We start from the raw sequence: 21,834 nt of genomic DNA on the forward strand, positions 1-21,834 counted from the left end.
AGCTACAGTTCGCATGCATCTGAGTTAAAATATTACAAATAAAATCCAGCGAGACGGGAAAACGACCAAGACACCAGGGTTCGCAACTTTTATTTTATTTTTTCTGGCATGTAAAGTACAAATAATTAAATAATTCCATGAAAAAGTCCTCAAGCGTTTTTCAGCTGTATTCCCAGTAATAAATATCCTAAACTAAACAGAAAGATATATTTAAATTTTTTTTCCTTTGTTACATCGTTGGTTGTTTGGTTTGTGTTTGGAACTATGAGATTTTTGTCACTTTTGCCCTCAAACTGTGACGTCGGAGGCTTTTGTGGTTAATCCGTTTGTGTTTTCGTATTATTGTACCATGAGAAATGGTGTAAGAAGAACATTTGCTAAGTAACTCTGCATCCCTTTCTAAATTAATCGATACAAAAATACAATTAGTTGAGGAACAGAGGAACCACTGACCCCCCCCACCACCACCCTCCCATCACTGCTTGCTACTGGAGTTATGAATAAAGGCTCTTCAACAATCTGAGAGCTTCTAAAAGAGTCTGCTCAAACACAGCTTCAGTAACTATTGGTCTCCTCAATCCACTTCCTCATCTTTTATCTTTCTAGTTTTCACTCCCTCTCTCCCTTCCTTTCTCCCTCCTCCCTTTCACAGGGGGTCTGAACGTGGCAGGATAAAACAAGACTGTGATTAGATCAAATAATCAAAAGGTTTTCATTGAACAAGACAAACAGAACACAGGCAGTAAAGGCATAACATCTAAAACACAGCATGTATGTTTACACGTTCAGTTAGTTTAATATAGCAGTGCATTCTTTGCCTATGGAGAACTTTTCCAAATTGTAATTCTAAAGCTGGTTTTTTTTTTTTTTTTTTAATTCTATTTGTTCCCTTTTTAGAAAGAAAGTAAAACACAAAGAAAAAACAAATGGGGAAAAAAAAACGAACAAAACAAAACTGAAAACAAAACTGTGTAATCCACATTTGGCAAAATTAAAGTTCTTTTAAACTTGCAAATATGAAATAAACCATAAATATACACAAAACATACTTTTATACGAGGCAATAATAATAATAATCATAATAATGAGAATAAATAGTTTTTAAGTTAACAATAAGTTAAAACTACAAGCTTAAAGTCGCCCAAATAATACAAGTTCGTTGGCGCTATATTGAATTTTTTTTTCCGTTTAAATTATTTATGTTGCAACGAAAGCTACCACAGACTTTTACGAACACAACTGAGCACAGTTTGATTGAAATCAAAAAATCTAACTAATTCTAAAACCTGCATACACTGTAGGAACAGCAACTAATTTTTAAATAATGGAAAAATAGAAAAATCGTACCCAATAAGCAACCAAAAGAAATATTCAAACCCATGTATGTTCTATATGGCAACGTCAACGACACAAATACGCTAAGTTTAACATGTGAGTCTGATATGTGAAAGAAATCAATCAAGTACAGGAAATCAAAAAACGATATTTGGAAATCGACATGGGCTAAAACTGATGAAATATTAGACAGTATTCCTTTCACGATCTTCAAGAATTGCTCTTTATTTTGTTCCACATTCTGGCTGCTTGCTTTACCATGCATGGTCAGAGCACTAATTCAGGGGGCTACGGAAGGGATAATGAACGTCATCAGAGATCAGAGCTCTTGGTGTTCGTTTGATTCCTTTTATGAATCTGTTAACACTTTTTTTTGTTCTTTCTCTTTCTCTCCGTTGTTTATCGCGTTTGATCCTTTTTCGCTATTCTGCAAACCACTTTAATGTGATGTTTAATTTCTTTTTTTTAAAAATATATATATCTTTTGTTCTCGGTCAATATAAAAACGAAGCACATTGCACTTACTGTTCCATAGGAAAAAATTTATGTCTTTTTCAACGATTTCTTATTGTAGTTTTGTTGCTTAAGCGGTGCAGTATGTGTGATTCTGCCATTGTTTCTGGCTTTTTACTATATTGTTTTGTAAAGGGGGGGTTTGAACTTATCCACACTGGGTTTCTGGGCTCACTAAGGGCTCTTCTTTTTTTTCTGCACCAAAACCCTCTCCAGCTACTTCCTTTGCAAAAAAGAATTGCCCTGGGTTTGCCCCTCACCTCCCTGGCATGACATGTGGAGGGCAGTCAAACACTTCATAAGGCAGGTTCAACATTATTTCATGGTATTTGGTGCCTTTACATGGTCATATTGTCAACTAATAGAGTGGGAAAAATTAGCCAGGATTTGTTTACATGATTTTTGGGTGTGCATCTTTATGGTGCCGTGAACGCAAACAAAACAAAACAAAAAAAAAAAAGCCTTGAGATATGATATGGGGACATTTCAAAGCGAGAAACAGCAAGAGACACGATGAAACGATGCATGGATATGCATATAGATGTGATCTGGAAATATATGATATGAGCAGTGACAAAGCTGTGACTCGGCAAGTCGGTTAGTGCTTAAATAGAACGCAAAAAACGAGCCGAGCTTCAGAAAACAATGTTTAAAGCTGATATGATGTTAGAAAGCAGGTCAGGTCTTGGAGGGCTAGAGATCACCACAGATTTGTGTTATTTCTCTTCTTGTAAGAAGCCAAATTCAGTAGGTATTTGATAGCAAAGGCCCCCTTTAGACCTGGAGTGAAAAATATTGTCTTCGCAGGCAATGAATATGTACTGTTGGTATGATATGATGTACTGGAGGATATAATCAGCCAGTTGTAAGCTGTTGTGTAGATTATATGAATGAACTGTGCAGCTGGAATGGATTCCAAATTGAAAATACATTCTTTGGTGCATTGAGCATGGTTTAAATGAAAATAATTATAAGGATGGGTGATGGATTCTTTTTGAATCTAATCTGCAAACTAAAACTTGAAGAGATGCTTGGATATAAAAAAGTGCCACTATCAGTTTGCAGATATCGAGCCTTTGTGGAACAGATTGCAGCTAGTTCATAGTGTCCCTATGTTAGTTACAGCACAAGGTTTCACTGCACCGCTGCTGAAGCAACTTCAGAGAAAATGCTTTTTTTTTTTTATTTATTTTTTTATTTCCCCCAATGCGTACATTTATCCGTCTGATTATTCATTTTTTAGCGTAATGCGAGTTTGCTTGTTTTTTGTTGTCGTTTGTTGTATTTTAATTTTTAATTTTTTTAATTATGTAATGGTTTCACTGCACATACTGTACGTTTATAAGTCCCCAACACTTCAGTCCCCTCCCAGACACCGCAGAGAGTCAGGCGCTCTCTCTCCCCTAAAAGCTGAAAAGTCGGAAAAATAAAAGCCATGCGGTGTGTCCCAAAGGTTTTTTTTTTTTTTCCACGCTTTAAGAATCTGTAAAAATGTTGCACAAGGTCTTGTTTTTTTTTTCTTCTGTAGATATAAAAATATATTAATCTCTAATGTAATCCATATTTTCAAAGAGATCATTGTCCTCTTTGGCTAACACAGCGTTATCAAGAAAAAGCAAAATGTCATTCGGTTTAAATGCACATTTTTTTTTTTTAAAACCCTTCTCTTTCATGTTAAATTCTCATCTGTCGTTCTGTTTTTTTATTTTTTACAGCAACGTCTCTCCCTGGAACAGTTTTTGTTTTTTTTTTATGGGCATTCGACTTTCTGGTAGCGTTGTGGGCATAGTCATTCAGTGCTTTTTTTTTTTTTTCTTTTTTCTTTTTTTTTTTTTAAAGGGGATTAATATATATTCAGTGGAGGTGAATGAAGTGCTGATCATTGGGCTGATCAGGTGGCCCCGCCTTCAAATGGCTGTTAGATACGGAGTATCCTAGTTTCCTAGAGTTGGAGGCATTGATGGTCTGTGTTTGCATGAAAACTGGTTAGGAGTGTGAAGTTCATCAGTTTAAGAGATAAGAATGAGTGATTGGGTTGCATCGGAGAAGGGTAGCGACTACTAAACCCTTCTCTCTGTAATTCTCACAATGTCATACTTTAGACATCAGCTTTTTAAAAAAGTGTTTCCAAAGAGAAATTAAGACAGCCAATGGCCTTCTTAGGAAATTAGATTATTTTTAAAAATTTCTATATTAATTTGCTTGTCAAGCTTATTTATAGTGCAAAGTGATTCTAGACGTACCTCTTGTTTTTTGTTGTTTGTTTGTTTGTTTGTTTTCCCGAAAAGAATTTTGCATACGCCATCACCACGTACAACACTGCCAGACTGCTCCCAATGACAGCTGTTTCAAACTATACAAACTAGAGTGGAAAAATACAGGGACGTTTTGCTTTAGGTTACTTCATCATCTTTGCTGCATTCGTTATATCGAAAGAAGTGTGTGTGTGTGTGTTTTGGCTTGTATTTGTGATTGGGTTTCTGATGCCTTGTTGTGTCTATAGTGAAGTGACTATGAAGACCTTTGAATATTCCTCAGACTTGTGGGTGCTGATATGCACATTATTAAACTAGCTGTTGGATCGGACCTTTAATGGAGGGTCGGTACAGTGCCCTAAAGCTAGAATGTAACCGTAGGTGAAGCCAGGAAACCGTAATAAAAGTTCTAGAAAATGCTTACATACTTGGCTATTATAACCACCTTAAATATTGAATATATAGTTATATAATAATATATATGTATTTATATATATTTATGAGAGAACACTGTTTTTATTTTTTTTTCTTCTTAAATCTAAAAAAAAATTCCACTGATTTAAAATGCCCAAGTGTAAAAAAGAGACTACATGCTCTCCATAAATACAGAAGAGTTACTGGGGCAAGAATTTGGGTAGGTTTTATATATATATATATATATATATATATATATATATATATATATATATATATATATGCATAAAGATCGATTTTTGTTCAGTGTTGCTTCTAATTTGCCTGAATTAAACCGAAGCACTTAACACACATTCTGCGTCACATTCATTAAAACTGTGTCCCTCGCAAAAACAATCCCACCCACTCACCATGTAGCCACCTCTACTAATTCAATCCAGGCAAATGTAGGGAAGGATTCGCATGAGAAACCAAAAAAACTCATGTGTTTGTCATTTTTGGAGACTCTGGCTAGATGTGTGTGTGTGTGTGTGTGTCTGTGTCTGTGTCTGTGTGTAATATTTGAGTGTAATATGTGTGATAAATGTGTGTCAAAGAGAGACTCAGTCCAGGCCCATGTTGAGTGAATGTGCAGGGAAGCTTAGTGCCCCCTTTCCCCTTTGGGATAAAAGGGGTGGTAATGGCCAGGCCACACCTTTCTTCTTTAAGCCTTGTGCTGCTTGCTGGTCTTGAAGGAGACCTGCAGCACTCGGTCACCGAGGCGGTAGCCATTAAGGCTGGCGATGGCCATAGCCGCCTCATCATAGTTGGTCATGGTGACAAAGCCAAAGCCCTTGCATTTGTTGGTAGTGAAGTCGCGGATGACCTTGACATTGGTGACAGCACCGAACGGCCCAAACAGCTGCCACAGGACACTCTCATCAGCCTCAGGAGAAAGGTTGTAAACAAAGATGCACCATCCAGCGCCAGTGGGCCCCGTCAAGTTCACGCCCGCCAGGGTGGTCATACTGTCGATAGTGATGGGAGAAAACCTGGGGAGGAGAGATGGACAACTACCATGGGTGTCATTCTGAAGTTCCATGCCACATGCACTTCACAACTTTTTACGTTCATGCTCCCTTGCCATTTGTTAGCTATGCCTTCAGGGCTTGACAGCCAATCCTCATCTCCACTACCCCAGCTAAGGAAAGGAAAAAAAAAAAAAAACACTGCTTTACTCTCACTAAAACATGTTAGCCCACATTCTCTGAGTATTTTTAGTCATATTCCCTGGTGACCAAAGCCTCTGTAGAAACAGGACACAGGAATTACGATGTTCAACAGAAATTTCACAATACTGAGGAAAACACAGAAACCTAGAGAGGGATGAAAGCGAACAAGAAACAAATCAACAAAACTGGAGCCAACAGAAGAGACGCAAACGGAATCTGGTATGTCCATGCTGGTGGAAAAAAATGGACATTAAAGCAACTGAAAAGAAATTAAATGTTAGTTCAATAAAAAATAGATACTAATCAGTTCAATCGAGTAATTAACCAAAAGAAGAAAAAAAGATTCAACAAAGCCATTCCAGAATGTCCTGCTGTGCCACAATGTCGAGGTTTTTAAAAAAATTTTTTTTGCTTCGCCCTTTAGTATTTATAGATTATGGTGGCTATGGAGTGCGATTTTGCATTGCAAATCACCTAATTCAAGCTTAATTCAGCAGGGGGCATTCCGGTCACTTTGTTTGAGGCTGTTGTTGGCATGGATGCTTTTGAAAAAGACACCTCTTTTGGAAATTACCTCTTGACTCCGTAGGTGGCGTTTAGTAAATTGTCGAGTCTGCAATGCAAGAGGGAGAGTGAAGTAGGTGGAGACATTAGTGGCAGGATCTGACAAACCAGAGAACAGGGTTTTCATTTAACATGCAGCCTGTGCTGCCACTAGAGGGAGCACTACATAGTCTTTAACCTGTCACCACATAGGACTCATCCACTTGTGCAGTACTTCCAGGGCCCCCTGGCGTAGGATTAAATGTACTGCATGTTACGTGTTGGATAAAATCTATATTGTAACTCAATATCGAGAGCTTTGTTGGTTATATTGTTGTCCTTTGTTCCCTCTAAAGGCATGACAGTACTGCATTTTAAACAAAATGCCAGCAGAGAGGAGCAGAGATAGGTAATAGGTGGCAAGCAGTACCTGAACCGCTGAGTTTGGTGGTGCAGGGGACCTGTATAACGGCGGGCGGCGGTCTGGTACAGTTGGGTGAGCAGTGCCTGGCCTGTCTTCTGGCTTGGGTTGTTGGCAAACTTGACAGTGATTGGCTCAGCAGCACCCAGTGGCTTTTGGCCATTTAGGCCCTTGATGGCCTCCTCAGCCTCATTTCTCTTGTCAAAGCGTATAAAGCCCACTCCTCGTGATATGCCTGTGCCAAAATGCAAAACAATGTAATGTACAGTATATGCGTTCTTCACATAGAAGCAAATTCGACATTTTTCCACCCATAATTTCTTGTGTTCAATTCTAATTGCTCTCTAATAGATGTATTTTATTATTAGCCATGATCACATACATAATCACAGAGCTGCATATCTATACCGGTTTTGCAGGAATGTAGAAAAAGGGTTAGGGTTAGGCTGTACCTGTGACCTGGTCCACCAGGATGCGGGAGGTGATGATACGGCCATACTGGGAGAATAGTTGCTCCATGTCCTTCTGGCTCATGGTCTTAGGCAGTCCGCTCACATAGAGATTAGCATCACGGATCGAGGCCGAACTGGGTCTGGCATACGAAACCTAAAACACAACACATTTCTTTAAGAGCCTTCAGTAAAATATTTAAAGATGAGGAAATACAATTTCCCTTTTAGTGTCATTAATGTCTTCCCACACAGTAGGTACGTATGTGTTCCCTCCTGGGTTCAGAAGATTTCCATCTGCCCAATTCCCTTTCTTTCTCTTTCTTCAATGCTTCACATCCAATGCTCTTAAGCAAACACACGCTCTAGTACCCATATTAAGCACTCCAGCAAAATGCCTTCTAAATTTAGTTCCTTTGGTCTCTACAAATCCATTCCTGTCCTTATAGACATATAAATATAGAGTCCTAACTTCTCCAGTGAAGATGATGATGAGAATTTCATATTTTCCAGCATTTTATTTTTACACAAAATGTTAAGGCATAAAATAATATGTAACAAATAAGTGTAGTGTATAATCTGAATTTTAAATCATATATCTGTGTATACAGTGTCTGATTATGGAATTGCTCAGAAAATTTATAGTGAAAAATTCAATAAAAACTGGTGTTGTGGGGATGGCATTTATCTGCATGGATTGGTTCCACTTGTCCCCTTAATGCTGAGGGTCACTGCAAATCAATACAATCTGATTCTGTCCCAACCATGAAATGATGTCAATTCCTATGCAAATGTCCTTCGCAATGTATCATTACCATATCACAACCCATTTGACCGCATTTTGATTTTAAATTGACAATTTTTTTCCCAATCACCACTAACAAACAGTAGCTGAGCAAATATCATTTTTGAAGAATGATATTCATCCCTCTAGTTCTGTTCTAGATAAATCTCTTTAATAGTCTTTAATAAGGCTATTAAAGCTCCTATGGTGGCTCAGCTAAACCTCCCTTTCATTTGCCACGGGTTTGTATTTATTGATGAATTTGGGGCTGACAGAGAATGAATGTGATTGATGGTAGCAGTGTGAGAGTGTGTGTTTTTGTGTGATAGAGAAATTGTCCCCTCCCTCTCCTCCCTCCTTTCTTTGTCTTGTCCCTCAAGGGGATATTGCTCCTCTGGCAACCAACAAACCAAGTAAACAGCTTGCAATATGTCCAGAATCCATGAAAGCTCACTAACTCAGCTCTTGTCCTCCCAAAATACTCCTTAAATCTGACATGCACATTTCTTTTCCACTGTATAAATTGTGCTTCAGTTTAACTGTATGATGTGAGCCTGGATGTGTGTTGAGATATAAAACTTACATATTGGTCATTTTTAAACATATTTTGCTTTTAATGGTAACATTTTAGCGCCTTGAGCATTTAGTTTTTCTCTTGATAAAGAATATAAAGAAATGACGGGGAATATAAAGAAATGAATCGATATATATATCGATTCATTTCTTTATATTCCCCGTCATTTCTTTATATTCTTTATGTTCCCACATGTGTACTGTAGAACACTAAGGCTAATTGCTAGCTGGGTGTGAATGGCGTAGGCTCCGTGCCTGCATCATCTGTGCATGTATACATGTTGGGGGTGAGTATGACTAAGCAGCTGTATTGTTGGGGTCTGGGGCGTTATTGTTCAGCGAGTGGGTGAGTGTATGGTGGAGATTGGGCTGCAGTCTGGAAGGGCGGGGCAGAGTGTTTTATTAGAAGACTGGATTCTGCCCTATAATTAACCCTCTCCCTATTTCTCCCACACTACAGATGGTGCCTGCAGCCCATATGGCCTCTAATCCTGTCATTGGCATTCTGCTCGCAATGCTGCCTCCTCTAGCCTTTGCTCCTGCTCCTCCTTTTCCTCCTCCCAAGTCCTCTCATCTCTCTAGCAATGCCTTTTTGACATGGAAAATATGACATTTGCTCAGATTAAGGATTCGGATGCACTAAGCACAAATATGATGAATCAGGGAAATCTGCTAGAGTGCAATTCAATTTTATTATAAAAATATAGCTTTGAGTTTAAACAAATGCCATAAAACATCGTTCAAAAAGAATGATGCAATGTGGAGCACCTTCCTAAGGAAGGCGATTAGCACGGTGTGATAGTATATAACCGTGTTTATGTAAATGACATTTGTATGTAATTTGTGAATTGATGTGAAATAAAAAAAAAAATACATGGGTCCGATGTTCTTTTTTTCAATGCCACTCTCTCTTGGTTTGCACTTTGACACAATCTTTGATCTGCTGCTGATCAGGTGGGGTTAAACCAAGCTGAATTGTTTAATTTCTTTCCTCTAAACCCCTCCTTCTACTTTGTGGAAGCCTTTCACCCTATCCCCTGCTGAATTTGGAGACAAAGAAGACCCTAATTAGCCAAGATTGGAGGCAGATGGGGCTTCCTGCACTGATTCAGCACCCCCCTCTCCCAAATGCCATGCACTGCACCTCCCTAATTACATTTCCATCACAATCACCTTTGCACACAGCCCCCTTGCTTTCTGACCTCTGCTGTTGCCGCTCCCTCTTTCCTTTCTTCTGCTCTCTTTGTGCCTGCTGTTGCCTTCCATGCCCTGGGTCCCACCCTTTCTCCTCCTTTCCCTCTGTCCCGTCTGTCACTTCCTCACTTTCTCTTCTTTGCTCTTGCTTGCTCTGCGACCCTTCTGTCAGTGCGATGATGCAGGAGCGTGGGGTCAAGGTGCTCTTACCTTGATTGTTTTTGTCTGCAGTTTGAGACCGTTGAGCGTGTTGATGGCCTTGTCGGCGTCATTTGGGTCAACATAGTTTACAAAGCCGTAGCCCAAACTCTGACCTGTAACGTAACAGAATACAGTGAGATGTTGCATGATAAGATGGATTATGTACAATAAATATCTGTAATAATTCTATTTATGTCATAATAATCCATGAATGATACGCTATGCTGTTATACATTGTATTTCTCTCAGAGAAAATGCTCATAGGATGTTTAAAGCTTGTTCCTCTATGGGGTTTTTCTTTCCTTCTTTTCTTGAAAAACGCTTAATTTTTCAGGATTTCACATGGAACCTTTAAGAAGGGCAGAAGAACCGTTTACAATTCCAGATTTAACTACTATATTTCGATAGGGCTGTGGGAAAATGCTTTAAATGAAATGCTTTGTTTAAATACAATATTATCATTTCGAATCTTCTCATGATCTTATAGTGAGCTTGCATCACCTGTGATTTTGTCTCTGACCAGCTTGCAGGACTCGATCTCTCCGATGCTGCCAAATAGGCTCTTGAACTCCTCCTGGGTCATGTTTTGAGGCAGGTAGTTGACGATCAGGTTGGTCTTGCTATCATCTGTGGCTCCGTTGGTGCTGATGACCGGGCCGTTAGGCATGCTGGTTCCGCTCGGACCGTTGGACACCTGAGTTTCCATGGTGCTGATTATCTGTGCAGAGAAAAGAAATCCGGAGAGATATTCAGATGCTATATTTTGTGTGTGTGTGTATATGTATGTGTGACTGTGTAGGTGGGATTGTCCTCGCTACTGTCAGTGTGTGAACACTGGAGAAACTTAAAAACAATATTCAACAACTTCTTCATCTCATCTATATTTGGATATTTTGTTTGTCCAGTCTTGCTTTTTGCTCCAAGAACTGTAGATGGTTTGGTGATTGGTACCCTGCCGGCTGTTTCTCTAGAAAGGGTGAAACAGTGTTACATTAGTAGTCAGATGTCTGAAGGATGCGAAAGTGACATCCTGCGCTGTAGACGCTCGAACTGGTGACATATGAAGATAAATTTGGAGGCTTTGCAAAGTTTGAGCTGCTAATAGTAAGCATACTGTGTGTAATGGAAGTGTGCCATTATTGTGTGTGTGTGTGTGTGTATGTGGGTGTGTGTGGATGTACACATGTCTACTGTGGTTTGTCTGTTGCTCCGGACAACACAATGTTGCTTAATTTAGCCTGTGGGGAATTTTCAAAGAGCAGATGTAGCCTGGTCAGTGCTAATTCATTTTATTCACTCCATTCTATTACTTTGTCACTGGTGGGAAATATTATATACTGCTATTTCTTTTTTCACTTTTTTCATTATGCCATATGACAAATTGTGTCTTTTATTGTTTTTATGAATTGCATGATTTTTTTTTTCCTGTACTGGAGTATTACTTGGCCTTGAGAATGGTTCAGTAGAGAATATTTTTATGTGATCTCTAGATCTAACTTCTTTTCACACAAAAACTCCTAAGGTGAAACCAGGAGGCTCACACACTTAATCTGCATTCTATATGATCATCTGTATCAACAGGATGAATGATCAGTCATTGCTCTATTGTTTTCCCTTCATTACCAGTTCATTAGACTCCTTTTGAAAGCATGTCTTCATAAAAAAAAAAAAAAAAGCTGTAGATCTGACTGACTTAACTGGCATCAGACCCCATCGGACCACCGCCCTTCTGCACAGTGCACCGCCCTTCACCACTGCATGATGACTTTTTCCTCCATGTAGGCGTGGTCCATTGTTTTTCCCCTTTCCATTTTCCTCTAATCCATCTCTAACACTTTCCCCCCATGGAATCATTTCTTCTCGACTTGAGTCTTACCTCTATTCAGGTTGCCCAGGTAACAGCTGCTTGACAACAGTTGCTATCGGCTGGCTTTCATGACTTTTAGCAATGTGTTTATGTGTGCATGGATGTATATTCTAATTTGTGTTTATCAGTGTTTATTGTGGAAAAAGGAATGCAAATTAGTCTGGTTATGTCCGTTTAAAATTACTGTTCATAATGGATAAATAAAGTAAGCCTTCTGTTGCTGACAAAAATATATAGATAGATAGATCTCAGGCAAATTAACCCTGACAAGGAGAACACATCAGCAGATGTGAGTGGGTTATTAAAGCCGAAAATAAACCTCTGCAAACATGGAACTAGGCAGAACTGCTGGCTCAACATGATGAAGAATCTTGCTGACCTCTGAATATCACCTTTCTCTGTCTAAAAGTTATTTTAAATCCAGAAATATTTTACACTCGTAGACACTACCAGAACTCCTACAAGCAAAGCTACAGGATTGGAACGAGGTTGGACTAGACTGAAATAAACCTTCCCATGGCAGGCGCCAATCGCTGGCAATGAATGCAAAATGCTGCATAATGTGCAGGCAGCTTTTTCTGCCCTTAGGCCCTTGCTGTTGCCAAAACAAAGTGGAGAAAGATGAAAAAAAAAATCGTTTAATCTAAAAACGCCTGATTCACATAGACAAGTCTACTGCAATTCATCCATGCTGAAGTTTGAGTACCAAGTGCTGACATGGCATTCCTCAGGAACCGGCATTCCTCCAGGCTTACCTGAAGTTTCTCAAGGGCCACTGACCATGTATTAACAAAACACATTATTCAAAATAACAACTGGCTTCACTTGTTTTTCATCTATCTTTGACTTTTCTATTTCTAAGACAAGGTTCACCCAATGCAAACTTGGCCAAATGACCACCTTGCACCTTTTCTCCCATTCATCTGAGAAATAACACCAAAATATTAATTAACAACAATTACAATGATATCAGAGCTGAATTATTATTATCATATGGAGACATACTTAAAGTTTATAGGCTAATTGAAATCTGCCTTATATCTTTAGATGTGAGAACAACTTGCACGGTGTCGGAATTGCACTTCATTTTAGAAAAACTGTGATTTCCCAAGTAATGTCTTAATGTGAGTTCTTACTGAAATATGGGAGGATGTACACCAACATCTGATTGGTTAAAAACAACTGTCATGTTAAATTACATGTGTAAAATTTACAAATGAAGCTCTGTGATGTCATTTCCATGTCGTCTTTGTGCTAACAGGAAGCCATTTTCTGACAATGTCTGCCTTTCTTATTACAATGCTGTGACTGACCAAACAGATTCAGATTTAGTCATTGTTGTGAAGTCATTAATTAGGTGTGTTTGGACGGAAACTACAGCATAATAAACAGACCCAGTGCCTCAGCACTTTCCTGAAAAAATATTTAATAAAATAGCAAGAGAAATTCCTCGTTTTCAAAATCTCAATGAAACAAGTGAAAGCTTAGATCGCTATTACAAGTCGTCTCAGTAACTCCAATTACAGGATTATTCTAAACAAAAGGCCTTATCCACATTCTCAGTGCAGCTTAAAGGATCACAGTGGCAGCTGGAGAGCTACAGGACACCAGGAAACATGCATCATCATTATCAAATGGCACACAGATCAGTTCGCTTTCGATTTTATCCAGTCAAATATATCAAATGTGTAGTCTGTTCGACATATCAAAAAAAGATTTTCAAGAATATAAACAAATTTCCACAGCGAGCCTTTGCGCCTTCATGCAAGCCAAGTGTAAACCTAATGCAATTTTCTGCGGTATGAGGGAAAACTGAACAGACATGTTTGGTGATGGTGGAGATTGTGTAGCAGGTCAGGATAGCGTCCTGTCTCTATCCAGAGTGCTGAAACAGACTCGGCTCTAAGGCTCTGTGTAAACTCAAAGCCGAGTTTTTAAAAATTGCTTAAATAAATAAATAAACAAACGAATAGAATAAGATAAAAACCTTCGCAGCCTAATTTGGTTCCTCTACTGGAATCGCTTAAATCGTTATCCCCTCTCGGCTTTGATTGAACAGGGATCTGTGCGCTCTTTAGGCATTCATAAAAAGCGAGCCCCTTTTGCGCTGAATAAACGTATTGACACGCGCGAACAAAAGAGCCACCCGTTCCTCCTCGCGCTCGCAGGCCTCGGCAGCGCTATGAATATTAATGTAAACACTAGCGCTTTGTGTTGCGGGCCTTTCCGGGAACAATGAGCACCACAACTTTACCTTTTTTTTTTTTTTTTAAATCAAGAGTCTCAATGACACTCACATAAATATTACTATATATTATTGCATGCAAAAAAATCACTTGGTTTTCTAATTTGGAAAATTATTATTCCTAACAGTGTTTGTCATATAGGATGTGTTTTGTCTGACACGTCCCTGTCGGATCTGTGGACGTTCTCCATTACAAACCTCACCCACTGTAGATGTAACAGTATACTTTTTGCGCTGAGCTTGTGTCCTGTCTGTCTGTGTGTTGTGCTATGCTTTTCTTACTATGTCCTTGTCCTTGAAATGTGTAAGAGAAGGTTATCTGACTCGACGCTTTCGATTTGCTTGGCACTGCAGTACAGAAGGATCACTGAGGACTATGGAGCTCTGATTTTAACATAAACAAATTGCTGATCATCGCTCTGGACAGGTTAAAACATTTTGAATGTGAAAAGTGTTCAAACCGGGTCTAAACAGTGAATGGGTTTCTACCGAAGCATGAGCGGTCTTTTGTAGATTAATAACAGCGTACCGACCTCAATCAGGATGCTAGGCTAGAGCTAACAACCTGTACTGTCACTGGGGTGGCCCAGGCCCACCCTCTTAACCTAGACACCTCTATAATCAGGCTCTTCACAAACCGTTCCACGTGCAACCAACCTTTCAATCAGGCATAACCGATAACATCATATCATTTATTTATTATTTGTAAACCCAGACAAAAAGGCAGACTGTTGTCCAAAAGGGGTCATTTTATTTGTACAATGCGCAGCCCAAGTGTCTTCACACTGCTAAGGGTGAAGCTGGAGAAGATCACACTGAGCATGCATTATGTATGAGATCAGTTCGTATATCTGCTCAGTCAGGACTGAGATTTGTGCAGGCGCTGCCAGCGCGTGCCGTCGTCTTCGAGATAGAACAAGAAGAAGCCACGCCCAAAATGCTCGCACTCAGGGCCTGTCCATATTGCACACATTTCTCAATCAGATCATCCACAATAACAACAACAAAAAAAACCCTAATATTTAAAATTCTGCACCGGTTCTTGTTTGTCTCGTGTTCCTGGATATTTATTGCTCCTGCATCGCAACGAAAAGCGCTTTAGGAATTTTGAAACGTCTGATTCTATCCGAGGCAACGGATGCGTAAAACCCCCCTCCTTTCCTCTGAGTGACTCGACCCTTTTCTTTGAGCTTCTCTCTCTCTCTCTCTCTCTCTCTCTCGCTCTCTCTCGCTCTCTCTGGTCGCCGAATGCACACAATTTGTGTTTTGTCTCAGAAATGTCCTCCTCTCGCCTCGCTCACGGTAATGCGGTACTGTGCGGCCTCACACCCAACGCCCTTCTGCCTTTTCAGCACATCTCTCCTCTCCCTGCTCTTGCGGAATGGCCACTGAGCCGTGTCTACTCTGGGATCAAATGTCATTAGCGAAGTAAAAAAAAAATTACATGAAGGAATTTCAAATGATATCCATCTAAACAATAATCTGTATAAACCAAAAAAAAAAACAGTAAATAAATAACAGGACGGGATGCTTCACCAGAAAGTGTCGCGAGCGCAAGCTGGAGTGTTGCGCATCCATGGATCACGTTTCTGAAAGCCGCCACTGCTCGTTAATCTTGTTTACACAATCCGCTTTAAGGGAATGTCAGTGAGCAAAAGGCCACATTTTCCTCGGTATTATATTAATATACAAAGCCGCCTATACAAATGAGATTAATCCGAGTGCGATGCCAATTTAAAACCTTGAAAATATTCACCATTTCGAAGTCTTGCAAAGGGCTTGAGGATTCAAGAGCTGATGATGCTAAAATTTTTGTATTGTTCAAATAGCTGGCGTGAGAAAGACCAAAAAAAAAAGAGAAGATATATTTATATATATATATATATATATATACGTACAGTAACCATTCTTGTACGAAGATGATAGTGATCTAGTTCCTTCGATGTGCAGGTCTTCTCCGGGGCTTGCTGGAGGGTTTACTCTGGTCTTTGTAACGTATGGCTTGAATGAATGCGTCGCTTTCCGAAATGAAAAGAAAAAAAAAGAAAAAGGAAAAAAAAAGAACTCGTCTTCAGGGATTCTCAGCCCGTGTGATTGTAGGTGTCCTCAAGCAGAGTGAAAATGAGGAGAAAGGGATTTTCTTCAGGATGATGATGAGGATGAGAGAGATTTCTCCCTGTGCGGCGTGGGCGATGGTTCAGAAATGAAAAAAAAAAAAAAAAAAAAGAGAAGAGAAGCAGTGATCCCCAGTAGGGTGTGTCCAGAGGAGGGTGTTCTGGTTCTGTTGTTGTGCGTGTGTGCTAGTGTGTATGTGTATTTCCCAGCTCTTCACAGTCTCCTTCTGTGCCTCTGCTGCAATGTTCTTCTTTTATGTGTCCTTCTGCCAGTCAGAGGCGACCGCTGATTGGCTAATTGGGTAGGGAGGGCACTACACAGCAGCCATTGCAATGCGTCGCTCTCCTATTATCCCCTTCAGGAGAGATCACCAGGAGCCCCCCTCCACCTCCCACCCCTTCATCTCTTCACTCCTTCTCTCTGCCCTCCCTTTTCTTCCTGCTCCCACCCCCACCCTCTTCCCCCAACCCCCTCCTACTCCACACACACATGCAGAGATGGGTGAATAGCTCCACCTGCACCATCAGAACAGATGGGTGCAGAAAGGCAGGAGCCATGTCTCCTCTTTTTCTCTCTTTCCTCTCACTCTTTCTTCCATTTCGTTTTTTCTATTCACTCACCACCCACACCATCAAACTCATCACACCATCCTATCTACAAGCCTCACCTCATGCCATGTCCTTGGGCTTGGCATTTTCAAGAGCACATTTCTACTGATTCATAAATGACGAACGAATAGGAAAATCTATTCAGATATCAGAATAATGTTATGCCTTTGCCCCGTATTCCTAAACTGCTACGAAGAAAGCGTTGGTCAGTGAGCTAATATTAATGGGTTTATAAGTGTTTTTGTTGGGAAAGAAATGATAAAAGTGCACTTTTGCATGCATTTAAGTGAAATCACACTAACTTCCTGCATGAAACAGCATAGTTATAGAAAATATAATATATAAAATGCATCGCAGTGACTAATAGGGTTGCTTAAACCATATATTTAGACAATTGAGTAATCCAGATGACACTATTTGATGATGTGTTGTGATCAGAAACGAGGTTTGTTACATGTGACTCATCATCCAGGTTTGGGTTTCTTCCTGAAGCTCACAGTGTTGTTGGTTTCAGATGATCTCACTGAGGCCTTTAGTAATCAGTATGTTGTGTTGTGTGGGTTGTTTTGGGGTGATTTTGAATTATGGTGCTGAAATAGCACAATAAAGCTTTCATCAAAGTTATGATTCCTCAGCAGAATTTATATTTATGGCACTCTTCAGATGCCCTTATCCAGAACACATTACAATGATCACATTTATACAAATGAGCAGTTGAAGATGAAGGACCTTGCTCAAGAACCTAGTGGTGCTGGGATTTGAACTTAGGACCTTCCAAACAGTCCTTTCAAGTCCACCATCTTAACCACTGAGCTACCACTTCCCAATAGAGGTTCGAGTATATGTGACATTCATAAAATACACCATCATGCTATGGTTTTTTTATTTTTTGATTCGTTCACATTTTAAATCAAAGTAACGCGATGTTACTGCTATAAGTAGTAGCTTTAAAGTTTTTTCTTTAAACTTTTTTACCCAAAAGAAAATCACTTATAATTAATACAGTTATTATTATATACAAATATATGATCAAATCAGTGCTACCAACTGAAAAACTGATCTCTTTATATGTAAATACTTTACTATTTGTTATATGATCTAATGTGCCATTTTTTTCCAGTATCTGATCTGATTCTGATGTTGGTATTAGACTGATAATAATACTAGATATTCAGTGCAATTTCTAGAATTATCAGGTTCTTCCTGGATAAAGAGCTTTTTTGCGATATGGACATTAATGTTTTTTAACTCTTCAGTTATTAAAACTCTGAAGTACAAGCATTACTTTTATTGCTACATTTAATTGCATTAAATATATAACTAATAGTAATACACTCAGCAATAAAAAAGCTATTTTAATGTATTAAAATGGGGTTCAATTGTTAAATTAAATTTAATAAAAATGTAAATATGTTTGGTCCAATTACGAATGTTTTTGCAAAAGCATTTCCTGAGATTTTCCCTTTTAAAATCCGAATTTGTCAGATATTCGATATTAACAAAAAATTTGAACAACTAACGGACCTTCAGTCCTCGGTTGCACTTGAAATCATCAGGCAAATGATTTTGTTGAGCAGATAAGAGAGTTACTGAAGGACGCACTTGCGATGCTGCTCAGTATCAGGATTAAAATTCAAACTTTCCACTCAGTCCTCTAAAGTCTTATCTGCTGAGTCCCCTCTGTCCTCCAATTTATTACAACGAATATAGTTAAATAATGTCAGTGATATTTAATGATCATATTGTTCATTAATATGCTATACAGGACACTGCAGGCTTTCTTGTGTGAGAATGTTCATACACTGTGTAATTTAATTCCATTCCATTCAAATTTCATTGTATATCGCTTTTAACATTAGACACAGTCACAAAGCAGCTTTGCAAAAATCATGTATACATTTTAAATTCATACATTTGTCCTGATAAGGTTATTCTTAATCACTGAGTCAGTGGTGGCGGTGGTGAGAGAAAAACTCTCTGTGATGATATGAGGAAGAAACCTTGAGAGGAAAAAAAAGGGAAACCCATCCTCATCCAAGTTTTCACAGTGAATATCCATTTATTTTAGTTGCATCATTGTTGAGGTTATCAACTGTTCACTGAAGGACACTTGAGCTCCAAGCTTTAAAGGAATATTTTACCAATAGGATCTAATAAGAATCTGAGGAAAAATATATATAATAAAATACTAAATAGTTTATGTGATTAAATTATTTATATACATGCCTTATAAGATTTTATCTGGATTCTTGGATAAAAAATGAGACATTGTGTGTTATTTCTTCAAATCATGATATGCACTATTATACTGTAGTGCACAAAACATTTAGTCAAAAGCAGAATTAGTGATTTGGGGGCACTAGGCAAACTGCAAGAATGCTTCTCTATGTTTTTAATTAAATTGGTTTTCTCCTTTTTTTGAACTCTGGGGATAAACAGACTTTTAGTTTAAGCATCCAGATCAGTTTGTGTGCACATGCATCATTAGGGATCAAGATTGTGCAAGATGTGCAAAATGTTGAATGAACATAAATGTTCAGTTGGATGAAAAATCCTCAGACTGTAGAACATGTCGAGAGACAGAGAGAGAGAGAGAGAGAGAGAGAGAGACTACTGTGTAATTGTGTAATTTTGTAAATATGTACATTAAATATTATATTATTATTATTAATGTTGTTATTGTTATTGTTATTATTAATACATATAATTTTTATAACTAGATCATTACTACATTATTTTACATATATATATATATATATATATATATATATATATATATATATATATATATATAGAGAGAGAGAGAGAGAGAGAGAGAGAGAGAGAGAGACTACTGTGCAATCGTTTATTATCGTATATTAAATATTACATTATTATGAATGTTGTTATAATATTGTATATGTATGTATGTTATAATATATGTATAATATAATACTGTATTATACTACATCATTACTACATTATTACGCACATTATTATGTGTGTGTGTGTGTGTGTGTGTGTGTGTGTGTGTGTGTGCGTGCACGTATGTGTGTGTTCATCTATACGTACAACATTTAAAGTACTGTGCATTGTGCAATTGTCCAATTTCGTAAATGTGTGCATTAGTGAGTCAGTAAAACAAATACAATTTTCAAACATTACTTTTATACAAAAACTGTTACAAAAATGCTTATTTGTCAGGAAGGAAAGTTTCCTGTTATGTAACAGACTACTTTTCAGACCAAAAAACCCCATAATGAAGGCAGTGTTGTGCTGCAGAAACAGATGCATGTAGCAGTGTCAAAGTCTCAACAACTGTGACAGATTTTCCAAAACTCTCTGTAAAACTAATTTCTTCATCAAACTGCACAGAATGTCTCTGAGAATACTGAAGTACGTTTTTTTTTTTAAAACATTTTCTACTGATTTTGTTCAGTTCATTATGGTTCACTGCTCTTTAGATAATTAATTAAATGTAGAAATGTTTGAAGGTATCTGTGAAGACAGAAGTAAAAAAAAAAAAAGAATTCAAAATTGAGTAATTCTTAATAAACTAGATGGAATAATATAATGAAATACAGCATAATACAGAGGATGTTTTCCTACTGGGGGAACTATTGAATGTTTAGTATTTTATACCTGCATTGACTCTGAGATAGTACCAAGTTAAACACATCTAACTGTAGATGCTTTAGGAAAGTGTATAAAGTTGGAAAGTTTCAAAAACACATCCCTCTATACTTGAAAGCAGGTGGGTGCTGATTAAAATGCTACATATAGCATGTAGCATGCTAAACGATAATTTACCTATATCCGCTATATTCCATGGTGTCAATTTACATCATGGGAAATGGGGACAGGACAGCGACCATACAGTATCTCAGTAGTCTTTTAACCTTCCTTTTTTCATTCTATCTTATTTTCTCTCTTCCTTTCTTTCTCTATTCTCTGAGTGAAGTTAAATCCTCTAAAAAAAATCATCTACTTTATCAAATCTAGCATTTGGTGATTCAGATTAAAAGATGTTCTTGGGCTTTAATGAATGCAATCCAATTATGTGTATAATGTTAGAACAATGAATGGCAAGTACACATTTTCTCTACAAGCCTTCAAAGAAAAGCACATGTGCTATGTAAATTATACTTGAATACTGCATAGCATAGGCGGTACAATACAACCGAGATACTATTACTAGTAATGTTAAAATTGCTTATTTATTTATATAACAGAATTCTTCCTTGGAAGCTCTTTCCACTGAATACAGTAAGTGTTGTGTCTCTACCCTACCCTCCTCCTTCCTTCCTCCCTTCCTCCCTTCCTTCCTTCTTCATCCTCTACTTTCTGAGAGGTCAGATCTCACTGAGATGAGCTATTTGGTCTCATCTATAATGCAGTTCAGGCCCCAGGACATGATGTGTGACAAATGACCTATTTCTGCCCAGTCCCCCTATCAGGCCTTGACCTCAGGGTGTGTATGTAGTGTGTGTGTGTGTGTGTGTGTGTGTGTGTGTGTGTGTGTGTGTGTGTGTGTGCGTATGCAAGATCAGATAATGGCTAATGGTAATGTCTAAAGCTACAGATGATGTATTTTCATATGTGTATGTAAAAATCATTCGCAAATCTGTGTTTTTTTGTGTGGGTCCTCAGTAATAATGTAACGTGGGCAGACTAGCAGCCTAGTTTTAAGATTCTCCTTTTTATTTCAGTCTCCTTGCCTTACTGCCTTAAGTAGTCAAATCAGTCATATCAGTCGTGATTATACAGATTGCTGACACTCACAGTCCAGGTAGCAGCAGCAGAGCTCATATGAGTGGATGGATTTGTTTGCATGCATGAGCATTTAAATTAAACTCATTTTCATACAGTCCTGCCATGTATGTGGACTCGGGAGTGGTGTTTACTTGTGACCTTCTGATCAAAAATCCAGCGACTTAACCGCTGAGCTACCACCTCCCCTATTATAGGCACTTTGACTTAAACTATATATTTGTTACTGTAAAACATCACAAAATCTTGCTTCTGATTCACATTGTTTATTACATTTCATTATCTATCCTGCAAAAAATGTATACTTATCTTCTGGTCATCATCTCAGGTTCCAAATCTCCAAGTGGCTAATCTTCT

General features: G+C 38.3%; 1 protein-coding gene across 4 annotated transcripts; it reads right to left on the reverse strand.

Annotated features, from left to right (window-relative positions):
- Nucleotides 1-79: 79 nt before the first annotated feature.
- On the reverse strand, nucleotides 80-16,373 carry elavl3 (ELAV like neuron-specific RNA binding protein 3). 4 transcript variants are annotated; one of them, XM_046834805.1, is made up of 7 exons: nucleotides 15,904-16,373; nucleotides 10,395-10,611; nucleotides 9,903-10,006; nucleotides 7,145-7,298; nucleotides 6,702-6,927; nucleotides 6,303-6,341; nucleotides 80-5,569 (listed from the first exon to the last, which is right to left on the reverse strand). In XM_046834805.1, exons 1-7 carry the CDS (start codon nucleotides 15,910-15,912, stop codon nucleotides 5,221-5,223), a joined length of 1,098 nt encoding a protein of 365 aa, XP_046690761.1. In that variant the 5' UTR covers nucleotides 15,913-16,373; the 3' UTR covers nucleotides 80-5,220. The 4 variants fall into 4 exon arrangements, with proteins under 4 accessions (XP_046690761.1, XP_046690762.1, XP_046690763.1 ...); XM_046834806.1 differs by having other exon boundaries at nucleotides 80-5,548; nucleotides 15,904-16,371; XM_046834807.1 differs by lacking the exon at nucleotides 6,303-6,341 and having other exon boundaries at nucleotides 15,904-16,370.
- Between the last annotated feature and the right edge of the window lie 5,461 nt (nucleotides 16,374-21,834).

This window comes from Silurus meridionalis, chromosome 22 (genome assembly GCF_014805685.1).
Source record: "Silurus meridionalis isolate SWU-2019-XX chromosome 22, ASM1480568v1, whole genome shotgun sequence".
Classification (NCBI taxonomy): Eukaryota; Metazoa; Chordata; class Actinopteri; order Siluriformes; family Siluridae; genus Silurus; species Silurus meridionalis.